This window comes from Cygnus olor, chromosome 2 (genome assembly GCF_009769625.2).
Source record: "Cygnus olor isolate bCygOlo1 chromosome 2, bCygOlo1.pri.v2, whole genome shotgun sequence".
NCBI lineage: Eukaryota > Metazoa > Chordata > Aves > Anseriformes > Anatidae > Cygnus > Cygnus olor.
Genome location: NC_049170.1, coordinates 160,155,781 through 160,180,040, shown reverse-complemented (window position 1 = coordinate 160,180,040; position 24,260 = coordinate 160,155,781). Strand labels below are relative to the sequence as shown.

Below are 24,260 nucleotides of genomic sequence, written 5' to 3'. Positions count from 1 at the left end.
GAGTTTAAGGAGCTGTCTGCCAGCAGCACATTCTGCAGGGTTTTTTCCTCTCTTGGCTAATCAGCTACTGAAAGAAGAGCTCCCTCAGCCCGGCCAGCGCTGCGCCCCCCGCCCGGCTCAGCTGCGCTGCGGAGGAGGGAAGTGGGCTTGGAACAGCCGCCGGCTCACCGAGGAGCACTCAACGCGCCTTCATTCATTATCCACTGACATATGGAATAGTCATTGTGGGAGGAAACAGAACCAAACAAAAGCCCCAAAACTGCTTCCTCCCAGCGAGGCCCTGACAGCCTCTGCAGCTCGCGGCCATTCATCTCCGCGCGGCCGAGAGCAGCGACGCCCGGGCTGCGCGGCGAGCGCCGGGGGAGCGCCGGGGGCCGGGCGGCGGGGACGGCCCCCGGCAGCACCGCCACGGCGGGCACGGACGGCGGGGGCTCCACCGGCGGGCACGGGGAGGCCCCGCGTGCGACACGGGCTCCCTACCCGCCCGGCCCGGCCAGGAAACCGATTTATTTTGTTGTGTCTCTTCTCTGAGCACACGGCAGAGACCGGCCGGGCGCCCGGCCAGGCTGAGCGCCGGCAGCTGCCAAGTGAGCAGGAGCACAGCTAGAAGAAATTTAGTCTGCGCTAAACACAGGGGCATAGCAGGTCTGAGCTATTATTCTTTATTAAAGAGCTCCCAAGCCCACGCACAGGCAGAGGGGAGCGAGCGCGAGCCCCGAGCCAGCGGCGGCGCTGAGTGACAGCCGGCGCAGCAGCAGCAGCGCGCCCCGGGGCACGGCCGTGCCGGCGGTGGCACCGGATGTTTGCCCAACTGCTGCTGCTTTCGGGAGCGATCCTGCGGGCGCTGAGCGCTGGGGCCGGCTGGGAGGTCGGCTGGGGCCAGCGGAGCGTGGTCGGAGGTCGGCAGAGGGGAGCAGGGAGGGCGGCACGCAGCTGGGGGACCCCCACGGCACCCCCGGCACCCACCTGCTCCGCAGGGAAATAGCGCCCGGGGACAGGCACACACCGGGGGCTCCCGGGCGGCCCCAGCACCAGAGCTGGCTGCGGGATGAACCGGCACGGGGGGGTTCCCTGCCACTACCACTGAGAGCTGCCAGCGCTAAAGGTAACGACCGGGTCTGAGGAAACCATCGTGGCGATGCAAAGGGACAGGCAGGAGCACAAGGCACCGTCTCTACCCGGATGTCACCACGTTTCTCGCGTGTTGCCCCCGGATACCCGGCACTGACGACGGCGGGGATGACCCGCGGGGATGACCCGCTCGACGGCTCCGCAGGGTGCCCCGATGTGCCGTCCCCAAGGCAGCCGGCACCACGGTCACAGCAGCTCAGTGCCGCGAGAAGCTGGTCAGAGCCGCACCGCAAACCCCGAGGCTGCCGGAGGGGCCGCGGGGCTGTTTGCGGAGGGGTGGTCCCGAGCCCCCCAGCAGCAGCGACCGCAGGTGCAGGGTGTGCTCCAGCCCCAGCCCCTGGTCACGTCGCGAAGGGACGCCGCTGCCTGGTTCGCGTGGTGCCGGGACAGGCTGCGCCCCGACGGCCCGGGGACGGACACGCGCGTCCTTGGTGCCCTCGAGAGCGAGGTGCTAAGGCATCATGGCTCAGCGAGCCTTTAGTTAGGAGGAGGCCGCAAATTAATTAGGACAAAGGTACGAAGCAAGCTAGCCCCCAACAGAAAAGAATAAGAGAAAAATAAAATCCGCAGCTCCCCCTCGCAGCGAGGAAGCGCTCTCCTGCTCCCCGCGCCCCCCATCCCGCGCGACAAAGCGGCCGAGCACAAAGCCCCCAGTGTGCGCATCCCGGCCGCAGGAAGCAGAAGCATCAGGGTTCTTCTGGAGGAGAGATAACTACAATTACAGAGAGAGGGCAGGGGGCTGGGAGCGGGGAACAAGGAACAAAGCCACTGGAAGCTGCTCTGATGTCAACAGGTTCTGAATCAGCGCTCCCCCCACGGGGGCCCTGAAACAGGACCAGCTGGGGAGAGAGAGACCTCGAATTCCTGCATGAAAGGGTTTTTTTCCTGGGTTATGCTGGAGACATTACACAAGTGTATGTTTTCTATAGTCATATATTTCCCCTCTCTCTAAATCTCTATTCCAGACCCGGGGGCAGGGACTGCCGGCAGCTCCAGCGCCAGCCCAGGTGGGCCTCCAACATCCAGCCCGCAGGGCCCCGGCGGGAGCAGCGCGGCGGCAGGCTCCCGCTCCTCCCCTCCTGTCCCCTGGGGCTGGCGCTGGAGCGGGAGCATCCCCCAGGGCTCCAGTACGCACAAGCCAAGGCCCTTTAACCATCCTGAATGCCCGAGAGCTGCCACCCTGGGGCTGGGTGCTCGGCCAAGAGCCCCGCTCACGTCCGCGCTCCGCAAATCCCCAGCCAACGTCCCCGCGGCTGCTCCCGGCGTGAGCGAGCTCCTGGTTTCGGCACCCGTCCCGGTAAGCTCTGAGGCTGCCCGGCACCTTTCAGGTGAGCCCACGTCCCCGGCACGAGGGCCGGGTCCAAACACCCCCGCAGCCCTTGGCGATCGCTCCGTGCCGACCCCGGGGCTCTGCTGGAACAGCTGATTTGCGCCAGTCGCACTAATTGGTTTAGCAGATGATTAAGAGAGGCGGTGAGTTGTCTGGAACAACCAGACCGAGGAGCGCTTTCTCACCGAGATCCCGCTGCCTTCCACACAGGCAGCGTCCAACCCTTCCCGACACGTGGACCCGGGGCCCCCTCGGGCAGCAGGGCAGACCCCGCGCAGCGAACGCAGCCCTGCGGGCCGGGGGCCAGGCTGCCAGGCGGCCCGAGGAGCCCAGCAAAAAGCCACAGCTCTGGGTGGGCAAAGGGGGTGCGACCCTCAGGCGGGGTGAACGGGGTCTCTGCCCTCACAGGAGGCAGACCCGCCACCCCCTTTGGCTGCCGCAAGCACCACGCCGCCGGCATTAGTGGCAAAGAGCGGTCGGGGCAATCCCCGTCCAGACGCAGCACCATTTGACCACGCTCCCTCCCGTGAGTTTGCACCGAAGCCAGCAAGGAGAGGGAAAGCCATCCCCCCCCGTCTCACATCCATATTGAAAAAACACCACCACCACAACAAAAAGCTTTGCAGCGGGTCCTACCTCTTCGTCTGAGCTGTCCTCCTCGTATTCGTCCTGGGCAAGCAGACGCTCGTCTTCGGTCAGGAAGGGACCGGCCTCCAGCTTCCTGGGAGCCCCTTTGACCTGAAAGGGAAACAAAGAGCTCGGTGAGTCCCACCACACGAACCTCTGTAGCGCTGCGCTCCCTGCAGCAGAAGCCTCGGCTGGGCCACGAAGCCTGCATCTGCCCCCAGCGCCCCGTCGGGTGCCAGGTCCGAGGCCACCGCGAGCGCTCCGTGCCCCATCCTGCGCGGCGCTGCGCACGCGACCTCTCGCTCCCAGCTCCTCCGGGACGCCGCGTTAGAGGGAAGGAAGGAAGGAAAGAAAGGGCTCATTAAGCAGCGGGCGCTTCTGCTCGTTTGGGACTGCCAAGACAAAGCCAATCGCCTCCCTTCTGAGGACAGGTCGCCGGAGCAGCTCTGACAGCTCGCAGAATCGCATTCCCACTCCCTGGGCTCAAAACCTCTCCAAGTCCACGGCTTCCACATCCCAGCCACCTTCCGGACGGGAAGCCCCAGGCCGGACCCGAAGCGGGGACGGGTCTCAGGAGCACCAGGCGGCGACGGGCCCCGTCCGCACCGACAGCCCCGGGCGAGGTCGGCGCGGGCAGTGCCACCCGCTGAGCCCCAGGTCTGCTTCTCCCGAGTGCTCCCTGTGCGCACAGCCCCCGCCCGCCCGGCTGCATGGGGTTATTCGGAGCCTGGCGCAGGATTTATGGTCCCCGAGCCCCACAAGGTGCCCGCCAGCCCCCTCCTCCAGCCCGCGGAGGTCTCTGCTGGCAGATCCCCGCCTCCCCAGCAGATCTCGGGGAGGACAGGCCCAGCGGAGAGCCTGGCAGGACAACACACGGGGGCTTCTGGCGCCCACCATGAGGGCGGGCTTTCCGCAGCACCGTGCCCCACACAGAGGCCCGTACCCACTGCTGGGTTCCACCACGTTTGCGCTCAGGGCTCCAGAGCTGCTGGACGAAGCGTGCGAGATCGGGTGAAGCACCAACGACCTCCGCAGCACGACCTGAAGTTACTGATGGGTTTCAAAGCGATGAGCGCCGTCGGAGCCACTCCGAAGCCCAAACGCCTTTGGCAGAGAGCAGGGCAGGATGAGGCCGCGAGCACAGCCCCAGGGTGGCAACGCCAGCGGGATGGAGATGGCCACGTGTGACACGCTGGGCCAGGCGCCTCCGTCCGCGGTCACCTGCGAGTCACCCGCAGGGCGCCGCGAGCAGCCTCTGTCCCCGGGGGACCCCCACGCCTGCTCTGCGCCGGGACGGGGGCTCGGCCACCGCGGGGCCACGCGGCAGAGCCGAGGCAGGGCGGCCGCGGGCAGGAGCCGCTGCCCTCCGCAGCTGCGGGCGGTCAGACAGCGCCGGCCGCCAGGCTTCGCCCACTCGCTGACCCGCCGTGTGGGTGCCGAGCAAGCTGCAGATCCTTCCCTGGAAAAGAGATTCGCTCCCCCCCCCTTCGCCACTCGGGGCGGGGGTAGGGGGAGAAGGGGGACCCTGGCTAGATCGGGTTTACGGGAGGATTCAGAGAAATAATCGGAAAACCAGCCCCAGAAAACGTCCCCCGCGGGAGCAGTAAAGCCCGCGCAGTGTGTGATCACCTTCTGCTGGACGCGCAGACCCGCGCAGCTCCCCCGAGCCGCGGGGAGCGGGGTGGGAGAGAGCCTGGAAAATCCTGGGCCGGCAAGAGGATGAGATTACTGCAAAAACAAAAGGCTTTATTAAAAAATTTTTAAAAAGGGAGATTGGAGATAAGTTTTTTTCCAGGCTTTTGGCGCTACGATGGCTCCGGACTTGAGTTTCCATCTCTCCCTCTCGTTTCCCCCTCTCCCGCCACCGCGACGAGCGGGGAAGGATCCGGGGCTGCGGGCTGGGGCTGCGCTGCACGGCCCTCGGGCACCAAGGAGCCAGGAGGTGCCACGCAGCCGCCTCGCGCTCCCGCTCCCGGCCCGTGCTGTCAGGGAGGCCTGCGGGCGTCCTGGGTCCCGAGCTCCATCCGAGGACACGCACCAAGGCAGCGCCCAGGCCCGGGACCTCTGCAGGGGTCTCGCCCTGCCTGGTGCACCCCCAAAGCCAGCCCACGGGCCTCTACGGGCAGGTCCGGACCCTTCAGAAAAGCTTCGCCAGGAGACCAAGGAAGAGCCCGGCTAGGACATCGCTCCCACACCCAGCGCCCTGCTAGGTTTGACCGAAGCCTGCCTGGGGTACACCGAGCCCTCCAAAGAGGCCGTTTTACCCCAAACCGGGCAGGACTGCTACGGGGGGTTCAGGCACCAGGATCAGGCACCCACTCCTCTCACGGGCGTGCCCAGCGCCTCTCTGCTCTGCCCCGGTGCACGCAGGGCCTTTACCCGCACCGCTCCTCGGCGCCGCGCGAGCCGCGTTGCAGGCACGGGAGCGCAGCGACCGCTCCTCTCCGCAGCCCAGGCAGCCCCTGCAGCGGTGCTCGTTCCACCAGAGGGCGGCAAGCCGTGCCGGACACGCTGCCAAAATCCAGGAAAATCCCCCAAATGCTCCCCCAGCACCCCACGCCATGGCCGGGGCTCAGGGACAGGGGCTGCCGGGGGTCCCCTGCCCCAGACCTCAGTGCTGGGCATCACCGACAGCCGTCACTGAGCCGCGTCCCCGCGGGTTTGGCCGCTGAACGGGGAGGTGGGCGGCAGCCGCCTGGTGTCAGCAGCCGGCCGGCTCCAGCAGCACCACCAGGGCTTGAGAACGCGCTCAGCTGGACGCGGGGTGACCGGGGAAGGAGGGACGAAGGCCCCACAATGAGACCCGCAGCCTCCTCCCGCCCAAACGCACCCCACGCGTGGATCGGCCACGGCTCCCGCGCCCACTGCCCCAGGTGAGTTCAACGGAAGAGCTCAGAGAAACCAGAAAGTGAGATCCCTGCGCTGAACCGCAAGCGGAGGGGCAAGGAGCGGGAGGGCGCTGCCCACAGCCCCATCCACAGCGCCCCGTGCCATTGAGCCTGAGCTGAAGGGTGGCCAGCAGCAGGCAGAGCAGGGGACACGAGCGGCGGCTGCCACAGGAGCCTCACGGCACCGCTCGGGGCAGGTCGCAGCCGCCCGGCACAGGGAGCGAACCCCACGAGAAGCACGTCACGCACCCGGCTGCCAAGAGCCACGGGCGGAGGTGCGAAGGAGAGGCAGTCCTCTAGTCATGAATTAGCACCAGTGGGAGAAAGGAAACGTGCTTTCGGGAGCACGAGCCCTTCCCAGGGCGCGACGCGGGGGCAGTGCTGAAGCAGCCCTGCCTGCCCCAGAGCGCTGCCGCGGTCTGCGGCCAGACGAAGTGGTGCGAGGACACCAGCCTCGGCACCGTCCTGCGATGCCCCGCAGGGACAGCCGGTGGCCGCGGGGAGCAGCCATCCCTCACGGCCCTTGCCAGCCATGCAATACACCCCGGGGCGCGTTAACGGCCCCGCTGGATCCTCCTTTTCCCCCGCAGACCAAGGGTCACCGGAAGGTGGATGAAACCAGCAGGAGCTGCGTTGGCTCCGCTCCCGCCGCGCAGAACCTGCCCGCCTCCCTCCGCAGAGCTCTCGGCGCGCTCCCACGCAGTTCCCCCAGGTTCTGGAGAAGAGATCAGAAACTCCTGGCTTGCGATCTTCCAGCGGGAGGGGAGAGGTCCCCGCCGCGCCCGCGGTCCCAGCAGCCGCGGAGGGGAGCTCCCCGGCACCGCGGCGGGGGGCTGAGGAAGGGGCACGCTGCAGCTGCGGGGACGGAGGCGGCGAGTGGCCAACAGAGGGGTGCCAGGCGGCCTTGGGAGCTGCGGCAACGTCTGCAGGCCAAAACGCCCGGCCCCAGCGTGGGCAGGAGAGGGGCTGCGAGGTTTTCCTCTTAGCTTTACTGGGTGCAGGATGCACACAGCAGGGGTGGGACCTGGATCCGCGGTGCCAAGCCCAGACCTCGCTGAGGTCGTGCGGTCGAGGTAGGGAAAGGCAAGCACCCAACACACACCCCGTACCTCTTCCCGGCTAAAGCAGGGCGGCTCTCGGGCCCAACGCTGCCAGGTGCTCTGCTCCCCCTGAGAAGCACCCTGGGAAGCTGCACCCCCTGCCTCACACAAAACGACACCTGAAGGAGAGCGGGGGCCTGGCTTCCGAGAGCGCCAGGAACAGCAGCCCCGAACCCCAGCTCCCTGCGCTGAGCGCTCGCTTGGGCTGCTCGCTGTGATCCGGCCTCCTCCACCTCGACACGAGAACCCCGACCTGCAGCCGCTCCGGCGCCTCCAAACCAACTGCTGGCGGCTCAGGGACGAACGACACGCAGGACATGCAGGGCTCGTGAAGAAAGTGAAGACGGAGCGACGTTACTCCTCCTCGTGAGCAGGGCCGTGGGCCCCGAGGAGCCCATCAGACCACTAAGCCTGGTGGCAGTTGTAGGGCCAAACACGGGTTTATCTCACTGCCAGCTGTTGTGTCTTCAGGGGTTTCCATTCTCCAGGGAACCTCTCGCAGGGGACAAAGGGGATCCGCACGCCATCGCAGCACCCTGCAGGTGAACACGGGTACGCCTCCGGTTTGAGCTCAGATGCGAGAGGATCCAAATCGGCGCTTTCAGAAGAAGAGCAAGGACATGGTTCGTGCCGGGGCCAGCCTCGGAGGACCAGGACGGGGCAGCCCAACCCGTGCTGGGGCCACAGCACAGAGCTGCAGCCTCTGGGAGATGTCACCGCCGGTGCCCAGGAGGAAGCCGGGCAGAAGTTCCCCGCGGGAGGCACCAAGGATGCGGGGCAGGCGCTGCCAGCAGGTCCTGCTCGCGGCCGGAGCCGAGGGGACCTCTCACGTCTCAAAGCCTTTGGTGGAGCAGATGCCGTCTTGTACCCCTCTAAAACGGGGAGGCAGAACCTGGGAGGCCAGGCCTCACGCAGCGCTTCAAAGGCTGCTGCTGGCCTCCTCCCGTCGCCTGGCTCCGCGCGTCCTGCCCTGCAGCACTGCCCTCCCATCGGTCCGACCGCTGCGTCGCCGCGAGCCGTACTCCTGCGGGGGCCGGGGCTGGGGGGGAGGTGGCTGCCAGGGCAAGGAGTCGCCCTGAAAGTTCTCACCCTGCGGGCGAACATCAATTTGTTCCATTTCACGGGGCTGGCAGAGCCGCTAACGCCACAGGCAGATGAAGCCCGGTGAGCGACGAGCGTCTCACTCCCGCACCAGGCTCAGGAGCCGACGAGTCCCACGTCACAGACACGCTGCCAGAGCCCCAGGCAGCCTCAGCAGCTCTGCCGGAGCTCGCTTTGGGTTTCCTCTGCGGCACCCGCCCAGCGGCGCGGTGCTGCCGGCCGGCTTCTCACCTGGGAACGCCGGCACTGGGGACGCCGAGACCCCACTGCTGCGGCGAGGTGGCAAGGCACCGCGGGCACCACGTGCCACGCAGCGGCACTCGTCGCGCTGCCACGAGCTGCTGCCAGCACCGGCAGCCGTCTCCTTCCCCTCCCTGACTGCCAGCAGCGCACCCCAGGGGACAGGAGGCAAGGAGGCTCGGCAGAAACGGGGCCGCCACGAAGGAATTTGCCAGCTGCCTTGCTGCTTTGGGCCGGCGCGGCTGCCACGAGCACAAATTAACCCGGGAAGAGCAGAAGCAGCGACGCAGGGCTAGGGAACGTGCACTGGAGGGGCTTCCCGGGTTAGGAAAGCAGCACGCCTCCATCTCAGCCCGGCCTTCAGCCGCCGGGGCCTCTCCCCAGGGTGCTGGGAGCGGAGCCGGGCAGCGCAGGGGCTGCCAAGGAAGAAAGCCCGGCTTGTCACGACGCTGGAAGTCATTAGGAGGAAATCTAACCCGACAAGGACAGCCTAATATTTACACAGCCCTGCGAGCGAGGGAGGCACCGAGCGCGGGGCTCGCAGCCTGCTGACAGGCAGCGGCCCCTCGTGCCCCGGGGCCCCGCGGGAGCCAGGGCCGCTCCGCCCCGCACGGCTCTGCCCGGCACCACGCGGCTCGCGCCGGATTGACGCCGTGCTGGCACGCGGCTCGGCGCCTCGCTCTGGTCGCTCCTCAGGAGCGAGGCTGCCCGCGGTACCCTGTGGGGTCCTAAAGCCCCGCAGACAACACGCGTGGCATCGCGGCTCCCTGACAGCATCCTCCTGCGGGGAGCAGCAGCTCGCCCCTGGGATCGCGAGGAGGAGCCCAGCTCCGGAGAGGGCCCTCAGCACCCAACGTCCCCCGTGCCCGGGGGGTTCTGCACAGGGGCCAGCAGGACCCAAACGTTGTGGGCGTCGTCTCCAGAGCCTTCAGCCTTCCCTTCGCTTCTCCTGTCTGGTCAAACACAGCAGCAGCATGACAGAAACACAAAGCTCCCGCAGGAGCGTGCCCAAACATGGGGAGAGCAGCAACGCCCTGGACCCGAAGGGTCCCTCCCGATGCAGAACCACTGCTCACACCTCCCTGAGCTGAGATGGAACCGAGGATTCCTCAGCTGCCTGGATCCAGAGCTATTAAGGGTCAGAACCAGCGTCTGTTCCTCGTGCAGGGGGGAAGCTTTGGGAAAACAGACGAGCCATCACGACCTGCTCGCCAAGAGGTGCGTCTGTACCACGGCTGCAGCACCTGGGGCTGGCACTGACCTCCTTCTGCCTGCTTCCAGCTGGACCCGATGGTCTTGGAGGTCTTTGCCGACCCAAAGGATTCCACGATTCTGTTCCGTGACGCTAGCAGCGGCCTCGGTGCCCGCAGCCAGCTCCTCCTGGAGCCCCGGACAGCCTCACCGCGGGCCACGGTGCCGAGTCCCCGCGGCAGCCCTGGCAGCCTGACGAGCGGGGCTCCTCGCTGTCTGCTCTGCCAGCAGCACCGCAGAACATCCCCCTGCCTCCTTTCCCCTTCTCCCGTCCGCACACGTCCCCTCCCATCAGTCCGTAAGCGTTCCGCTCGCGCGTGCTGCTCTCCCACGCGCAGTCCTGCAGCCCCTGGAGGACGCAGCCTGGGAATCCTCCCCGAGCTCGTTTCACTTGCTGGAGGAGACCCGGGACGGGCACAAACCCCGCAGACGCCCCGGAGCCCAGCGCAGGCGGCACACCGCGGCCGTGCCTGCAGAACGGAGCCGCTTAGCGCCAGGCTGGGAACCCAACAGGAGGCTCCTGGGGCACCGCAGGCGAGGCACGAGGGGGCTGGAGCAAACGGGCGTCCCCGGGGAGGTCCCAGGTTTAAACCCGCTTTGCAGCGGCTCCCATGGGACCGACATCTGCAGCTCTGAAGGACGGGGACAAGGCAGCCGTCAGAGCCAGGACCACTGCACGCAGCAAAGCACGAGGCTGTAAGAACGAGGCCTGGGGCGAGCTCTGCTGCAGGCGGGTGGTCCTCACCCTGCCCTCGCTGCCGGGCCAGGAGAGCGCTGCCTGGCTCGCGGGCGGCACCAGAGGGACGGCACGGGGCTGGTGATGGAGCCAACTGCGAACACCCAGCCCCGGAGGAGCTGCCGGGGGATCCCTGCTGTGTTTGCGCCTCATCTCCCGACTGCGAGGCGCAGGAAGAGCCGGGGGCTGCCCCCGCCACACCTGACGAAGGCAGCGCCGCGTTACGGCCGGCAGCTGCTTGGGGCACTCGCACCAGTCCCCAGCAGCGCGGGGCCGTGCTGCAGGGGGCCGTGTGTCATCTCCACAGGTTTTAAGCTTGGGGCTAAAAACCAGCTGGAGCTCTGAGAACGAACTCAGCAAAGGCGGAGGAGTCAGGCCTCCGGGCAGCGCTGCCGGTCGGGTGCCTGTTCCCGGCCTACAAATCCGCCCTCAGCAGCACCCCGAGCACCGAAGCGCCGCGCCGGCCTGCTGACGGCAAGCCTTCAGGGCAAGCGCCACCCGCCCCGAGGAGCAGGGGACGGCTGCCTGCGAGGAGCCAGGTCCCGGGGCTGAGCCCCCCCGGCCTCCCGCAGCACCTGAGGGGCGCAGCAGCGTCCCCGCTCCCCGGTGGGGAAGGCGGCTGGGAGGAGACCCTCAGCAGCAGCCCGAGGAAGGGCTCCGTGCCCGAGCACCCAGAGCCAGCATTATTTCTTCCCGCAGCGCTTTCCGTCTCCGTCCCCGTGAGGAGGAATCCGCCGCTCCCGCTCTGCCAGGGGAAGGCCTTGCTCGGTGCCACCTGAAGACTTCAGCTCGCTCGCAGCTCTGGCCGTGCCACCGAGCGGCCAGCACGCCCCTTCAGAGCGCAGCGAGCTAGCCAAAATCCAAACGGCGCTGGGACTGTGGAGCCTCCTCCCTGGAGGTCCCCGAACCCGCCCGGACGTGGGGCTGGGACCAGCTGGGGGGCCCTGGCGGGGCAGGGGGGGAACCGGGCGGACCTGAGGAGCCCCCGGCCTCAGCCACTCCAGGATCCTGCGCTCCACCCGCGCACAGCGACCGCTGGCACCGCATCCGCGCGCCCTCCCTCAGCCCCGCGGGGTCTGCAGCCCCCCAGCCCGCACAGAGCACCGTGCCACCAGCCGGGGGGACAGGAGGCTTCGCAGAGCTCCTCCACGGCAGCAGCCAGCTGAGCTCAGCCCCGAGCGGAGCCCGCTGACCTCTGCCAGCCAGCGGCCGCCAGGACTGACGCGCTCGGTGCCCGGCCCGTGCCACGCACACGTTTTTATAACGCGGCAGAGAAGCGTACCTGGGCTCCGGTGAAGCAAAGACAGAGCCTTCAGGACAGCGCCCTCCTCGGCCCCTTGCGCGCCGCACCGCTCTCCTCCCGCATTTCCCACCCGCACGGCAGCCGGCGCGGGTCTGAGCACAGAGCAGCAGCCAGGGAAGGACTCGAGGAGGCTTCGAAGGAACCCTGCTGCTGGGAGGCTCCTGCCTGGAAACTCACCTCTGCTCTCCTGGGTCCCAAGCAACGTACAACCCTAAACCGCGCCTAGCTCCCGAAATCCTCGGGTCTCTCCGGAAAGCTGGCTGAGGCGCAGAAGCTTCCAAGGCCACAACGCGGCCGCCTGCAAGCCGCTCCCTTGGGGCGTTACTCGGGGGTTTAAAGCAGAGGGAAGCCCGGCTGCAGGGGGGTGCAGGTGTCGGGACGGAGCTGGGGGCCGTCGCTGTGCCCCCCCGCAGGGCCCCGGAGCAGAAGGGGCTCTGGAGGGGCCGAGCGCCCGGTACCCCCGCCTGGAGCGGCGACGCCCTGCGCGGAGCGCTCCTGGTGCCCCAGCACAAGCAGGAGGTGAACGCACGCCCGCGCACGTCCGGCGCCCTCCAGGTCCTTCCCTGTGCCAAACCCCTCCGGGCACCGCCGCGGGGGAAAGCCGGGGGGGCGGCTGCTCCACCTCCACCGCTCCTGCTCCGAACCGCCCGTGCGCGACCCAAAGCTCTCCTCGCAGGGCGGGAGGGCGCCCACGTCCAGCTGGGAGCCAGCACCGAGCAGAACGACCACCGCGAGCCACAAAACTCGCGTGGTTTAGGGAGCCGGCTGCTCTGACGAGGCAAGCAGCACAACGGGGCCGGGTGAGCCGCGGATCCCCAGCAGCTGCCGGAGGCGGCACCGGGACGGGGACAAGCGGCTGCGATGGGGACAGCCCAAACGGGACTGGTGCTGAGCACTGAAGCCGCGGCCTGAGGCCCTGCTGTGAAATCCCTGCAGAGGTCACGAGAGCTCCTGCTCCGTTCCCACTCCAGACCCCGGTAACGCCTCTGCCCATCGCCCGGACAGACACCGGAGAGCCGGGACAACGACGGGGCGCGTGCTGGTCCTAGGAACAACCCAGGCCACAGCAGGATCGGGGACCTGCACGTTAAGACAAATTCTGCCATGAACTTTTCACCGGTCTTTGTGCCCACCTCTTCTGGAGCTGACTGAGACCGTGCCTTCGTGACGATCGAAAAAACCCCGCAGGTATCTGTGAGAGAAGCGTCGGTACCGCGGGCTCCAGAAACGCCAGCTGCCGGAGGGGCTTCTCCTGCCCCCAGGCAGGCAGCGCGGCGGCTCAGCGTCGCGGGGGCTGCCCCCGACTGACTGCAGACAGGGCCCAGGGCACCCAGCGCCGCGAGCCCGCAGCAGGACATCAGGCTCCGCGCTCGCTTCGTGGCTCGTCGTCCCCCTGCCAACCCGGCTGCGCCGCACGGCCCGCGGCCAGCGGTGTGACGGCAGGGAAACGGCCCCGCCGCGAGCCTCGCGCAGCCCAGCAGGGCCACGGGCAGGGTCCTGCCCCCGGGCCGGGCAACCCCAAACCCGCGCCCTGGCTGGGGATGGATGGACGGGCAGGCGGACGGTCGGACGGACAGACGTGAAGCAGCCCCGAGGGGCAGCACGCGGGGGGGCTCCGAGGCCCCCTTGGGACCCAACGCGTTCAGAGGCTCCACCGCCCGCCCCCCGCCCCCGGCTCCTCTCCGTGGCTGGGCCCTGGCCTGGCTCCTGCCCCGCGGGCTACGAGCGAGGGGCGGCACCGGGCCCGGGGCCCCCAGGCACCTGCCTGTCCGTCCGTCCGTCCTCCTCCTCCTCACCTGCACCGCGGGTGCTGGGGCAGCGCGGGGTGAGGCCGGGGGGGCTTCCTCCTCCTCCTCCTCCTCCTCCTCCTCCCCCTCCCCTCCCCCTCCCCCCCCCGTCCCCTCCCCCCCCCCAGCCAGGCCCAGGTCGGGCTCGCAGCCCTCCCCCACCGCTGCCCCGGCCCCGGCCCCGCTCCTCACCCGCGCCGCAGGGGCTGTGGTGCCGCCGGGCCCGTCCTCGTCCTCCTCATCCTCGTCTTCATCCTCGTCGTCTTCCTCCTCATCCTCGTCCTCCTCCTCCTCATCTTCTTCACCGCTCCCCTCCTCCTCCTCCTCCTCCTCCTCCTCCTCCCGCTCGCTCTCCCCCCAGTCGCTGCCGCTGCCCCCCGGCCCCCAGCCCTCGCTGTCCGCAGGCTCCGGCTCCTCCGCTCCGCGGCTCGGCGCCTCCCGGGGCTGCGGGGGGAGGGGAACGGGGGGGGGTCAGCGCCGGGCCCCGCGCACCGGCACCGGCACCGCGGGCCCCCGGTAACCACAGCACCCCCCCGGTAACCATGGTAACCCCCCGGTAACCGCAGCAACCCCCGGTAACCCCCCCGGTAACCATGGTAACCCGGTAACCCCCCCGCCCCACCTCCGCCATGCCGGTGCCGCGTGCGCCGCCGCCGCGCTCCTCGTGCGCCGGGGTCAGAGGTCACGGCCCCGCCCCCAGCCGCCTCCTTCCGCCTTCCGGGGCCGGCCCCGCCCGCGGGGGGGTACCGGAGTGGGGGGGTACCGATGGGGGGGGTACCGGAGGGGGGGGGGGTACCGGGGAGGCCGCGCGGCGCGTGCCCGGCAGCGGCGGGGTCAGAGGGCAGAGGGCGCGCGGCCCCACGCGCATGCGCCGCGGCCAGCAGCCCCCCCCGAGCCCTGCGCGCTGCGCATGCGCGCGGTGAGCCCGGCGGGGAGGCGGGGGGACGGCGCATGCGCAGCCCGCGCCGGAGGGCGGGGGCCCGGCGGAGAAGCGCCGTGGGCGGGGCGGCGGGCGGCGGGCGCGCATGCGCAGCGCCTCCCCCCGCCTCTCCCTGGCGGGCGGCGGGGCGGGGGCGCGCCCCGCGGGGCGGGGGCGGGGCGGTGCCGCGCATGCGCGCGGGCTCCCCGCGCGGGGGGCTCGTCCCGGCGGCGTCCCAAGATGGCGGCGGCCATGCAGGGCCCCGCGGGCGGCGCTGCGCAGGCGGCGGCCGGGCCCCGCGGCGGCGGCGGGCGGCGGCGGCTCTGAGCCCCTCGAGGCCGGGCCCCGAGGGCGCAGCGGCCATGGAGGGCCCCGGCGCGGCGGCGGCGGTGGGCGCCGGGCCCGGCGGCGGCGGCGGCGGCGGCGGCAGCAACGTGCCCGCCTTCCTCACCAAGCTGTGGACGCTGGTGGAGGACCCCGACACCGACCCGCTCATCTGCTGGAGCCCGGTGAGCACCGGCCGAGGCCGCGGGGCTCGGCTCCCGGCGGCGGGCGAACGCCCGCCGCCGGGAGCCGACCCCGCGGCCGAGGCCCGGGCGTTTTATTGGAAAAAAATCCCCGTTTCTTCCCCTTTTTTAACCTCCCTTGTGCTCGCCCGCGGTTAATTGCTGGGCTTTAATTGCTCCGGTGTTAGCCCGTAATAACCGGTGGTGTCAGGGGCTCGGGAGCGTGGGTCCTGAGGGGATTTCTGTGAGGAAAGGCGCAAATTGGGCGTGCGCGAGGGGGGATTTGTGAAGAAAATGGGAAAATAAATGTCAGGGGGGGTAAAATTGCACGGAGCGGGGGTGGGTGAGCTTCTGCTTGGGCTTTGGGGCTCGGGAGTGTGGGTCCTGAAGGGATTTCCGTGAGGAAGGGCGCAAACTGGGGGGGGTGTGGGGGGAAATCTGTGAAGAAAATAGGAAAATAAACGTCGGAGGGGGTAAAACTTCGGCGCGTGAACTTATAGTTGGGCTTCAGGGGCTCAGGAGTGTGGGTCCTGAAGGGACTTCATTGAGGAAAGGCACAAAATGGGTGCGTGTGAGGGGAAATCTGTGAGAAAATGGGAAAATAAGCGTCAGAGGAGGTAAAACTGCACAGAGTGTGTGCGCGTATGGACTTCTGGTTGGGCTTCAGGGGCTCAGGAGTGTGGGTCCTGAAGTGCTTTTAGTAAGGAAAGGCAAAAATTGGATGTATGTGAGGAGAAATCTGTGAAGAATGCAGGAAAATGAACATCAGAGGAGGTAAAACTGCAGAGTGCGTGTGTGTGTGAACCTCCAGTTGGGCTTTGAGGGCTCGGGAGTGTGGATCTTGAAGTGCTTTTAGTAACGAAAGGCAAAAATTGGATGTATGTGAGGAGAAATCCACGAAGAATGCAGGAAAATAAACATCAGAGGAGGTAAAACTGCAGAGTGTGGGTGTCTGCGAACTTCCAGTTGGGCTTTGGGGGCTCTGCAGTGTGGATCCTGAAGTGATTTCTGTAAGGAAAGGTGCAAATTGGGTGTGTGTGAGGAGAAATCGGTGAAGAAGGCAGGAAAATAAGTGTTAGAGGGGGTAGAACTGCACAGAGTGTGAGTGTAGGAACTTCTAGTTGAGCTTTGGGGCTCAGCAGTGTGGACCCTGAAGGGATTTCTGTAAGGAAGGGCACAAATTGGGTGCGCGCGAGGAAAAATCCGTGAAGAAAATAGCAAAATAAACATCAGAGGAGGTAAAACTGCACAGAGCGTGTGCGTGTGTGTGTGTGTGTGTGTGTCAACTTCTAGTTAGGCTTTGGGGGCTCAGGAGCGTGGATCGTGAAGTGATTTCAGTGAGGAAAGGTGCAAATTAAGTGTGTGTGAGGGGAAATCTGTGAAAAAAGCAGTGAAATAAGCGTCAGAGGAGGTAAAACTGCACAGTGTGTGTGTGTGAACTTACAGTTGGGCTTTGGGGCTCAGCAGCGTGGGTCCTGAAGCCCTTTCCGTAAGGAAGGGCACAAGTTGTGTGTCCGTGAGGAGAAATCTGTGAAGAAAACAGGAAAATAAGCCTCAGAGGAGGTAAAACAACACAGCGTGTATGTATGCAACCTTCTACCTCGACTTATTTAAGGTGGGATCTTCAGATTTTGTCTGTGGTTTCTCAGCGCGCTGTGCTCCGACCCCTCTCGCTGTGGATCTCCTCTCGCCCCGCAGGCGGTGCCAGCGGCTCCGCTCCCTTCCCTGGGGGCCGGCACCGACCCGGAGCAGCTCGCCCTTGCCCTCGCCCTCGGCTCCTGCCCTGCCTCGGCCGCCGCCCCCACCCCGAGTTCCTTTGCTTCAGAGGCAGCCGCGCTCCCTGCCTGCGCCCTGCCTGCGCCCTGCTCGCGGAGGCGGCTCCCGAGCCGTGTGTCCCGAGGGTTTTGGGATCAAAACGCCTTCCTGTTGGGAACCCGCCGGCGTTCCTCACGGAAAGACGGGGCGGCCCCAGCTCGGTTAGCGGCAGCGAGGTTAAAAGGGAAGCGATCTGCAAACCTGGCCCGGTGGGCAGCCCCCGGGTTAGCGCTGGCTGCCGCCCGCCTCCTGCCAGCTCCAGCGCTTGTCCCGTTCATCCCAAGGGAGCGCGGAGCCAGCGGTGCCGCGGAAGGAAGCTGCGCCCGCTTTGGTGGCGGTGCCCCGGCTGCTGCTTTGGCACAGCGGTGTGGCTTCTCACCTGTCTGGATTGCCCGAGGCTCTCCGGTTCCCTCAGGCAGCTCCGAGCCCCTTTGGATCCCAAGAGAGCTGCGCCTGGGAGCAGGGCTGGCAGGAGATCGGTGTCGGTTTCGCTGCCGTGGAGCAGCGCGTGGCGGGCTCTGGCGAGCGTTAGTGCCGGCGGCAGGGCAGGGCCGCTCCTCGCTGTCTGCCACGTGCTGCGCCGCTGCGAGCGCGCTGAAACCAAACCGTGCCTCTGGGGGCTTTGGCCCCGCCGAGCTCGATCCCCTGGAGGAGGCCGGTGGGAGGGAGCCTCCCCTGGGCGGCGGTGAGCCCCCAGAGCAGCGGGGCCACGCACGGTGTCGCCCCTCGGATGGCGAGGCTGGGGGCGAGCATCCCTCCCTGCCCCGCCCCGCTTGTCGCGGCTGCCCTGCGGCCATCGGGTCACCGGGAGGGGCTCCAGGCCCTGCCCACGCAGGTGATGGGGGGCTGGGGCACCTCTGCTGCGGGACGGGCTGCGGGAGCTGGGGGTGCTCAGCCTGGGGAAGGGAAGGCCCCGGGGAGAGCTCACAGCGCCCTGCCAGGGCCTGAAGGGGCTGCGGGACAGCTGGGGAGGGGCTGCTGGTCGCGGGGGGGTGGTAGGATGAGGAGTAATGGCTTTAAGCTAGAGATGAGGGGGGAATCCTTCCCCCTGTGGGCGCTGAGGCCCTGGGCCGGGCTCCCCGAGGAGCTGGGGGTGCCCAAGGCCGGGCTGGGGGCGGCCGGGGCTGGGGGCTCTGCCCAGGGCAGGGGACCGGAACTAGATGGTCTGTAAGGTCCCTTCCGACCCGAACCATTCCGTGATCCTACGAAAGGCGAACGGGGGAGGCATCGGGAGAGGAGGGAGCGCGACCTCCTGCGTGCCGGGTAAGGCTGTCGCCCTCCTGTTCCTGCTGCCCCACGCTGGCGCTGCGTGTGCTGTGCCCTGGGCGCACGGGGAAGGCCTGGGGAGGGCCGGTGGCTGCGCTGGGACCGGGAGGGGAGGTGGGCTCGGTGCCGCCAGCTCCGTTCTCTGCGCTCGGGCAGCGGGAGGGCAGGAGCCTCCGAGAAGCTCCTGACAGGGAGGGCAAGGAGGAAGCCGCGGGACGCAGCGTCCTGCCCCAGCCCGAAGCCCGACTTCGGAGTTTGCTGGGCTTGGGCGTGCGGAGGGCTCGCGCCCGCAGCCGGTAGACCCAGGGCCCGGCTCTTACGGCGCGGGGGAGTCCTCGGGGCGAGGCACGGTGAGCCCGGCGTGGGTGAGCCCCGGGCTCGCCCTGGGTCAGACGCAGCGAGGTGACGCGGGCACGGAGAGCGGCCGCCGGGGTTCAGCAGCCCCGCGGCACGTGGCCGGCAGCGAGGTGTGCGGGAGGCACCCTCTGCGGCCGTGTTGGGGCCGATGGCTCTGTCGGCGCCCTCGGGCAGCGGAGCGGGGCAGAGCACATCGGGTAGCCGTTGGACATCCTCGGCAGCGGCTCCTTTTGCCAGAAGCGCGCCAGGCTTCCTGCACAGCCAACCCCACCGCAGGGCTCCGTGCCGAGCGCGGTCGGTCCCTGGGGGCGTTTCCCTGCCCAGCCCGCGCCGCTCCCCAGCGCTGCGCGTCTCCGGCGCGGTGCTGGCCGCGTGCAAGGCCCTGGCGTACAGCTCTAGGAGCGCGCGGGGGCACTGCGGTACCGGTGTGCTCGTAAAGGGTTCGGATTTGGGGTCTGTGAACGTCCCCTGAAGTCCAGGAGCCGGGAGGAGGAAGGTCTGTGGCTGCCGGACAGTCAGCGGCGGAGGCGTCAGGTTTGGCTTGTGTTTTATCCCACGCACGCAAAGATCGCGGCAACTGTCAAGGATTTCCAAGGGAGAGTTGCTCCAGCCTGACCTCCAGGGTGAGGGTTGGTTTGGCGGGGCGTTAGGCCTTAAAACCAAAAAAACCAGCCATTGATCGGAGTTCTTTAACGCCCGAATTATTTTCTTCCAAATTTGCGTTGGTAACGCAAATTGAGACTAACCCCCGTGAGCAGGGCGGTCAGAACAAAGCGCGGATTTGCAAGAGGTGGCGACGGCTGTGGCTGCGTTGGGTTTCCCCCTGACTTCGAGTTCAAGAACGCGCGCCCCTGCGGGCGTGCTGAACCTCGGGGGAGCCGGGAGGTGCCCCGAGCCCCGGCAGGGGGCTGGGCAGGGGGCAGCTCGGCGGAAGCCCCGCTCACAGCCCCGGGGCTGCTCCGCGCGCTTCCTGAGCCCGGCTCTGAGCAGGGAACCCGGAGAAGCGATTCAGCAGCGGGCGCTCAGGGCCTCTGGCCTTGGAAAGCTCAGCCCCTCGGGCTTCTGCCCCGCCCGCAGCCTGTCCCTTTGTGCGTACCGCAGTAATTTGTGTGGAAACGGTTCAGGAGCGCTCGGAGCTCCCTGGGGTCCTGCAGGGGCTGAGGCTGGGGGCTCCTCTGGTGCCCAGCCCCGCGTCCGGGTGGGTTTGGGGTCCTCTGAGGAGGAGATGCCTGACCCTGCTGGATCCTCCCGTGGTCCTGGGAGTGCCTGGCTCAGCCCGGCCTTCTGTGGGTCCCAGTGCCCCTCGGGTCCATCTCCTACCCAGCGCCCTTGCTGCTGAGGAAGCTCCCGAGCCCCCTGTCAGAACAAGTTGGGAGCTCCCGGCTTGACCTGCGAAGCGGAGATAACGGCGTGCCCTGTGCTGGCCGCCGGGCTGCGGACCCGGCCCGGGAGGATTTGGGGGGGTACGGCTCGCGGCACTGCGTGCTTTCACTTTCAGTTGTGAGGGGCGGTGAGGAGCTGGCGTGAAGTCCCTCTGTGCGGGCAGCAGTTCCTCCTGTGGCTCGGTTTTCCCCATTTGCGATGTATTTTTCACTGGCTGTGCTTTCTCTTGCCGTTGAGGTGTTCCGTAAATAAAAATCACAGAATCACAGAGCTGTAGGGGTTGGAAGGGACCTCCAGAGATCATCGGGTCCAACCCCCCTGCCAAAGCAGGTTCCCTAGAGCAGGCTGCCCAGGGAGGCGTCCAGACGGGCCTTGAATATCTCCAGAGAAGGAGACTCCACAACCTCCCTGGGCAGCCTGTCCCAGTGCTCCGTCACCCTCACCGTGAAGAAGTTCTTTGGCATGTTGGTGAGGAACTTCCTGGGCTCCATTTTGTGGCCGTCGCCCCTTGTCCTGTCCCCACAAACCACTGAGAAGAGCTTGGCCGAATCCCTCTGTCTGCCACACCTCAGGGATTTACAGGCACTGGTGAGATCCCCTCTCAGCCTTCTCTTCTCCAGGCTGACCAGACCCAGGTCTCGCAGCCTCTCCTCCCAGGGGCGATGCTCCGTGCCCCGTACCGCCTTTGTGGCCCTCCGAAAGTCGTTTCTTTCTTAAGAATTCGGTCAGGGGACTTCTGCTGCAAAACCCTTTTACGCTTCCTTCTGCGCGTGCGCATCGGCTCCGTCACCGCGCCTGGGACACGGCGCGGTCCCCGGGGGTGGCAGCGTGGCACTAGAGCCGGGCGGTGGTGGAGGTGCCCGAGCTCCTCGGGCTGGGGCTTTCACACGGCAAAGAAAAACCGCTGCCGGGAGGCGCTGCGCTTCCCTAGCCCAGCGAAGCACTGGGAAAAGGAAAAGCCCCGAGGAGCGCGATCGCACGGGTGCGAATCGGCCGTGACTAACGATTGCTGGCGAAAGTGAGGAGAGCCGGCTGCCTGGCAGGCCCCGTGGCGTCTAAACAGCGGTTGGAAGGTGGGGTGGGAGTAAAGGTGCGGGTGCGCCACAAACCCTTGCGCAGCCTGGGGCTGAACGCGGACCCCCCGGGGCTCCCCTTGCTCCGCTGTGGCTGCTGGAGCAAGGCCTGGTGCTGAGCAAGGCCTGGTGCTGAGCGGCTGCTTTGGCTTCGCTCCCGGCAGCGCCGTGCTCAGGGGGAAGGATGTGGCTCGGGCCGGGCTGCCCGCGGAGGTGGCGGCCCCGGCCCCGGCCCTGCAGGTGTCTGGGACGTGTGGACGCGGCCCCGAGGGACGTGCTCAGGGATGGGCGGTCGGGCGGTCGGCTTGGACGCGGGGACCTCGGGGGTCCTGTCCCTCGCAGGTGGCTCGGCGACGTCCTCGGCCGTTCTGCGCCTCCCTCCTGGGGGCTGGGGGAGCCTCACCCGCAGAGCGCCCGCACGCGGCGGCGTGCCCGCGAGGTTTTCCGGCACCCGCAGGCTCGGCCTTTGTCCCCGGGCGCTGGAGCGCGGCTCCTCCGGGCCCTGCTGCGCTCGCACGTGGAACGGCGTCCCAGCCCCAGCGACGGCAGAGGCCGGCTGCTGGGAAGTCGCGCTTGTTGGAGCCGTCGCAGGGCGCCGTGCTTCGGGCGCCGGCTCGCTCAGCCCCTGGGCTGGGGCAGGGTTCTCCGCGTCGCGCTGGGGCCGCGGGCGAGAGCTCGCGCCGGGCGGGACTCGTGCGGAACAGCCCCGCGTGTGCCTTCCCTCCAGTGACGAGGGAGCTCCTTAACTAGAGCTACACGACTCGCCTCCAGACGTGGCGTGAGGAGCCCGAAAGCTTCCTGCAGCGGTGAGCGCGTGGCCGCGGAGCTCCGGCTTTGTGGCGCGCCCCGGGGATCGCCGAAACGCTGCGGTTGAGCGGCGCCTCCCCTGCGGCAGCTGAGCCGGTCCGAGGACCTGCCCTGCCCGTCCTGCCGCCGCCGCTGCTCGGGACCGAGCCGTCGGCAGCCCGGCCCCGCGTGGCTGCGGGGCTCCTGCTGCTGGGCCAGTGCTTGGGGAGCAGGAGGGGGGGCCGAGGGCTCAGGGTCCGCGCGAGGCGCTGAGGGCGAGGAGAAGGGGAGGGGGCCTTCGGGTCCAGCGCGCTGACCGCCCCTGCCAGCCCTCGCAAGCGCCCTGGCACCGGGCCGCTCCTAGGGCCGCTGCCGGCAGCAGCTGAACGCGCTGAGCCCCGTGCCTCCAGCCGGCCGTGGGAGGGCTGTCGGGGCCCCGTGGCCTCGCCTCTCGCTGCTGGCACCGAGGACAGCGCCCTGTGGCGCAGGGGCTGGTGCGGGGGCCGCCTCTCGGTGCGGCCTCGCTCGGTGCCCGGGCGGCCCGGCGGAGCTGCGTGTGGGCACGGTGCGGCCCCCGGGTGGCTCTCCCGGGAGCGTCAGCGTGCCGCGTGTGGCGGGTCCGGCCCGTGCTCCCCTTGGCAGGCGGGCCTCCCTGTTCCAGCCGTGTCGGCAGGGCGTCTCCTGAACGGCAGACCTTGAATTTTCGCGTGCTGCAGGGCGTGTCCTTCAGCGCTCGCGCCGCCTGGAGAGCAAGGGCAGGGCGTTTCGCTCGGAGGCGGCACGCCGGCGTCGCAGCTCGAGGCGGCGCGTACCTGGTGCTGCTCCCAGCCACGACTGACGGGCCGGCAGCCTAGGGCTGGAACAGCGGGGGCGAGAAGGGCCTGGCGCTCTGCGCTGCCGGCTCTGCTCGGCGTGGCCGCTCTGGCGTCAGGCCAGGCCGCTCGGGGTTCGCCCGGAGCTTCCCGTGCTGCTGGTCCCGTCCTCGTGGCGCGCCGCGTGCGGGCGTTGCTCGGGGGGCGCTTCCTCCTCCGCCGCTGCCCGCGGCGAGGCTTCGTGCAGCCGGGGCTGCTGCAGGGGCGCCCCCGGCTCTGTGCCAGGGCCCCCAGCAGCAGGAGCGACGCCTCTGTGGTGGTGACACCGGGCGGCTGGGGATTTAACCAGGCCGGGTCGCTCGCGGAAGCTCTGCGCTTGGAGGAGGAGCGCCGCGCCGCGGCGGGGGATTCAGGGTGCCCGGCAGCCCCAGCACCGCGCGTTCCGTGGATGGAGCAGGGGCCGGCCCACGCCGTCGCTCCCTCTGCCCCTCCCGGGGAAGCTGCGCCGCGGGCCTTTGGCCTCGCGGTTCCTCTCCTTGTGGTGCGGGCTGGGGCTGCCTGTGGCCGTGGTCACGTAGCTCTTGCTGCTGCCGTGCCCACCAGGGCATTGGCTCAGCCTTCTTGGGGTCCTCCGGCTGGAGGGGGCCTCCTCCTTCCTGCCTCCACACACGCCTGAGCCCCCGGCAGCACCGGGACACCCGAGCTGCTGGGCCAGAGCCCCCGTCGTGGCGGGCCGTGGGGAGCCTCTCGTTTCCCGTCCTGCTGCGGCCTCGGGGAAGGCCGTAGTGGAGCGTGAGGGCCGCCGCCTGGTTGGTTTGGTTGGTTCCAGCTGTAGCCGTAAAGGTTTTGTGGCTGCGCCGGTGGGATTTGGTCTGGGACTCAGGAAGCGGGGAGGCTCTGCCAGTCGCGGGTCCCGACGTCGGGCTTGACGAAGCCAGTCCCGACGTCGTCGTGCCGTTTGTTTCAGTCTCTGCCGTGGCCGACCAGCTTTCCGTCCAGGAGGATGTCACTCTGGTGCCACGCTGTAGGACTCGGGAACGTCGCTCAGCTTTTTGTGCTAGGCCATGTGGTTGCTGCTGTCCCTCCCGCCCGGGCGGCCTCACCGCGCCGTGACGTTCACGCTGCCGGGATCGCCCTTCCCGTTTCAGAATGGGTCTGGTCCGTTTGCTCGGGAAATAGCATCAAACTGCTTTGTGCGTGTTGCTCTAAAGCCGGTGTTTTCCTGGATTTTCCTGCTTATTTCACGGCCTTACAGACTTACAAAGCGAGAGTCCCAATACGTGTAAGAGCTGAAAGTCTCATTTCTGACGTGTACCTTCCTTCCGCCTTGGTAGAGCAGCAAGCGGCCCGGCTGCTGCGGCGCTCTGAGCCGTGGGCAGCGCGTGGGGACCGGGGCTGGCCGCGGCTGCAGCTTGCTTTTTGAGCTGCCTGCAAAACGGTGTGCGTTCGACGGAACATGAAGTGAAGGGAAGCGCAGAAATAATGCGTATTTGGAATTGCCTGTTGAAAGTCCCTGCCGGTTCTCCAGAAGCTGCTCCTGGCAGGCGGAGGAGCCGTGACCCGCGGGGTGCCCAGCCTGCAACCCGCGCTGTGGTGGTCGGCAGGGGCTTGGTGGGCTGGGGTCTGCCTGCAGGTACCTGCCTGGGCCCCCGAACCGTAGCGCCGTGTCGGGCTGGGGGCATCTGGGGCCGCTCCAGGAGGAGTCCTGTCCCCTGGCGCTGTGCTCGGATCCGTAGCTCTCCTCGTAGCACCCCGCGACGGGGCCTGGGCTCCGTCCGCAGTCGAGGTGTGCAGCTCTCAGCCCCTCGGCCTCAGCTCTCAGCGTCACCAGGGGCTGGCTCACGGGAAT

At 68.2% G+C, this 24,260-nt stretch overlaps 2 protein-coding genes across 2 annotated transcripts in view; one reads left to right on the top strand and one right to left on the bottom strand.

Annotated features, from left to right (window-relative positions):
• The window catches only part of BOP1 (BOP1 ribosomal biogenesis factor), a 54,093-nt gene extending 39,828 nt beyond the window's left edge, over positions 1-14,265 (bottom strand). The window contains exons 1-3 of the mRNA XM_040547506.1: positions 14,117-14,265; positions 13,687-13,938; positions 3,098-3,199 (exon numbers count right to left, since the gene is read on the bottom strand). Coding sequence (XP_040403440.1) covers positions 3,098-3,199; positions 13,687-13,938; positions 14,117-14,125 — 363 coding nt within the window. The 5' untranslated portion in view covers positions 14,126-14,265. The remainder of the gene's footprint in view (positions 1-3,097; positions 3,200-13,686; positions 13,939-14,116) is intronic.
• A 495-nt stretch (positions 14,266-14,760) lies between these two features.
• The window catches only part of HSF1 (heat shock transcription factor 1), a 55,519-nt gene continuing 46,019 nt past the window's right edge, over positions 14,761-24,260 (top strand). Inside the window, exon 1 of the mRNA XM_040547505.1 lies at positions 14,761-14,922. Within this exon, the coding sequence (XP_040403439.1) occupies positions 14,776-14,922 (147 nt within the window). The 5' untranslated portion in view covers positions 14,761-14,775. The remainder of the gene's footprint in view (positions 14,923-24,260) is intronic.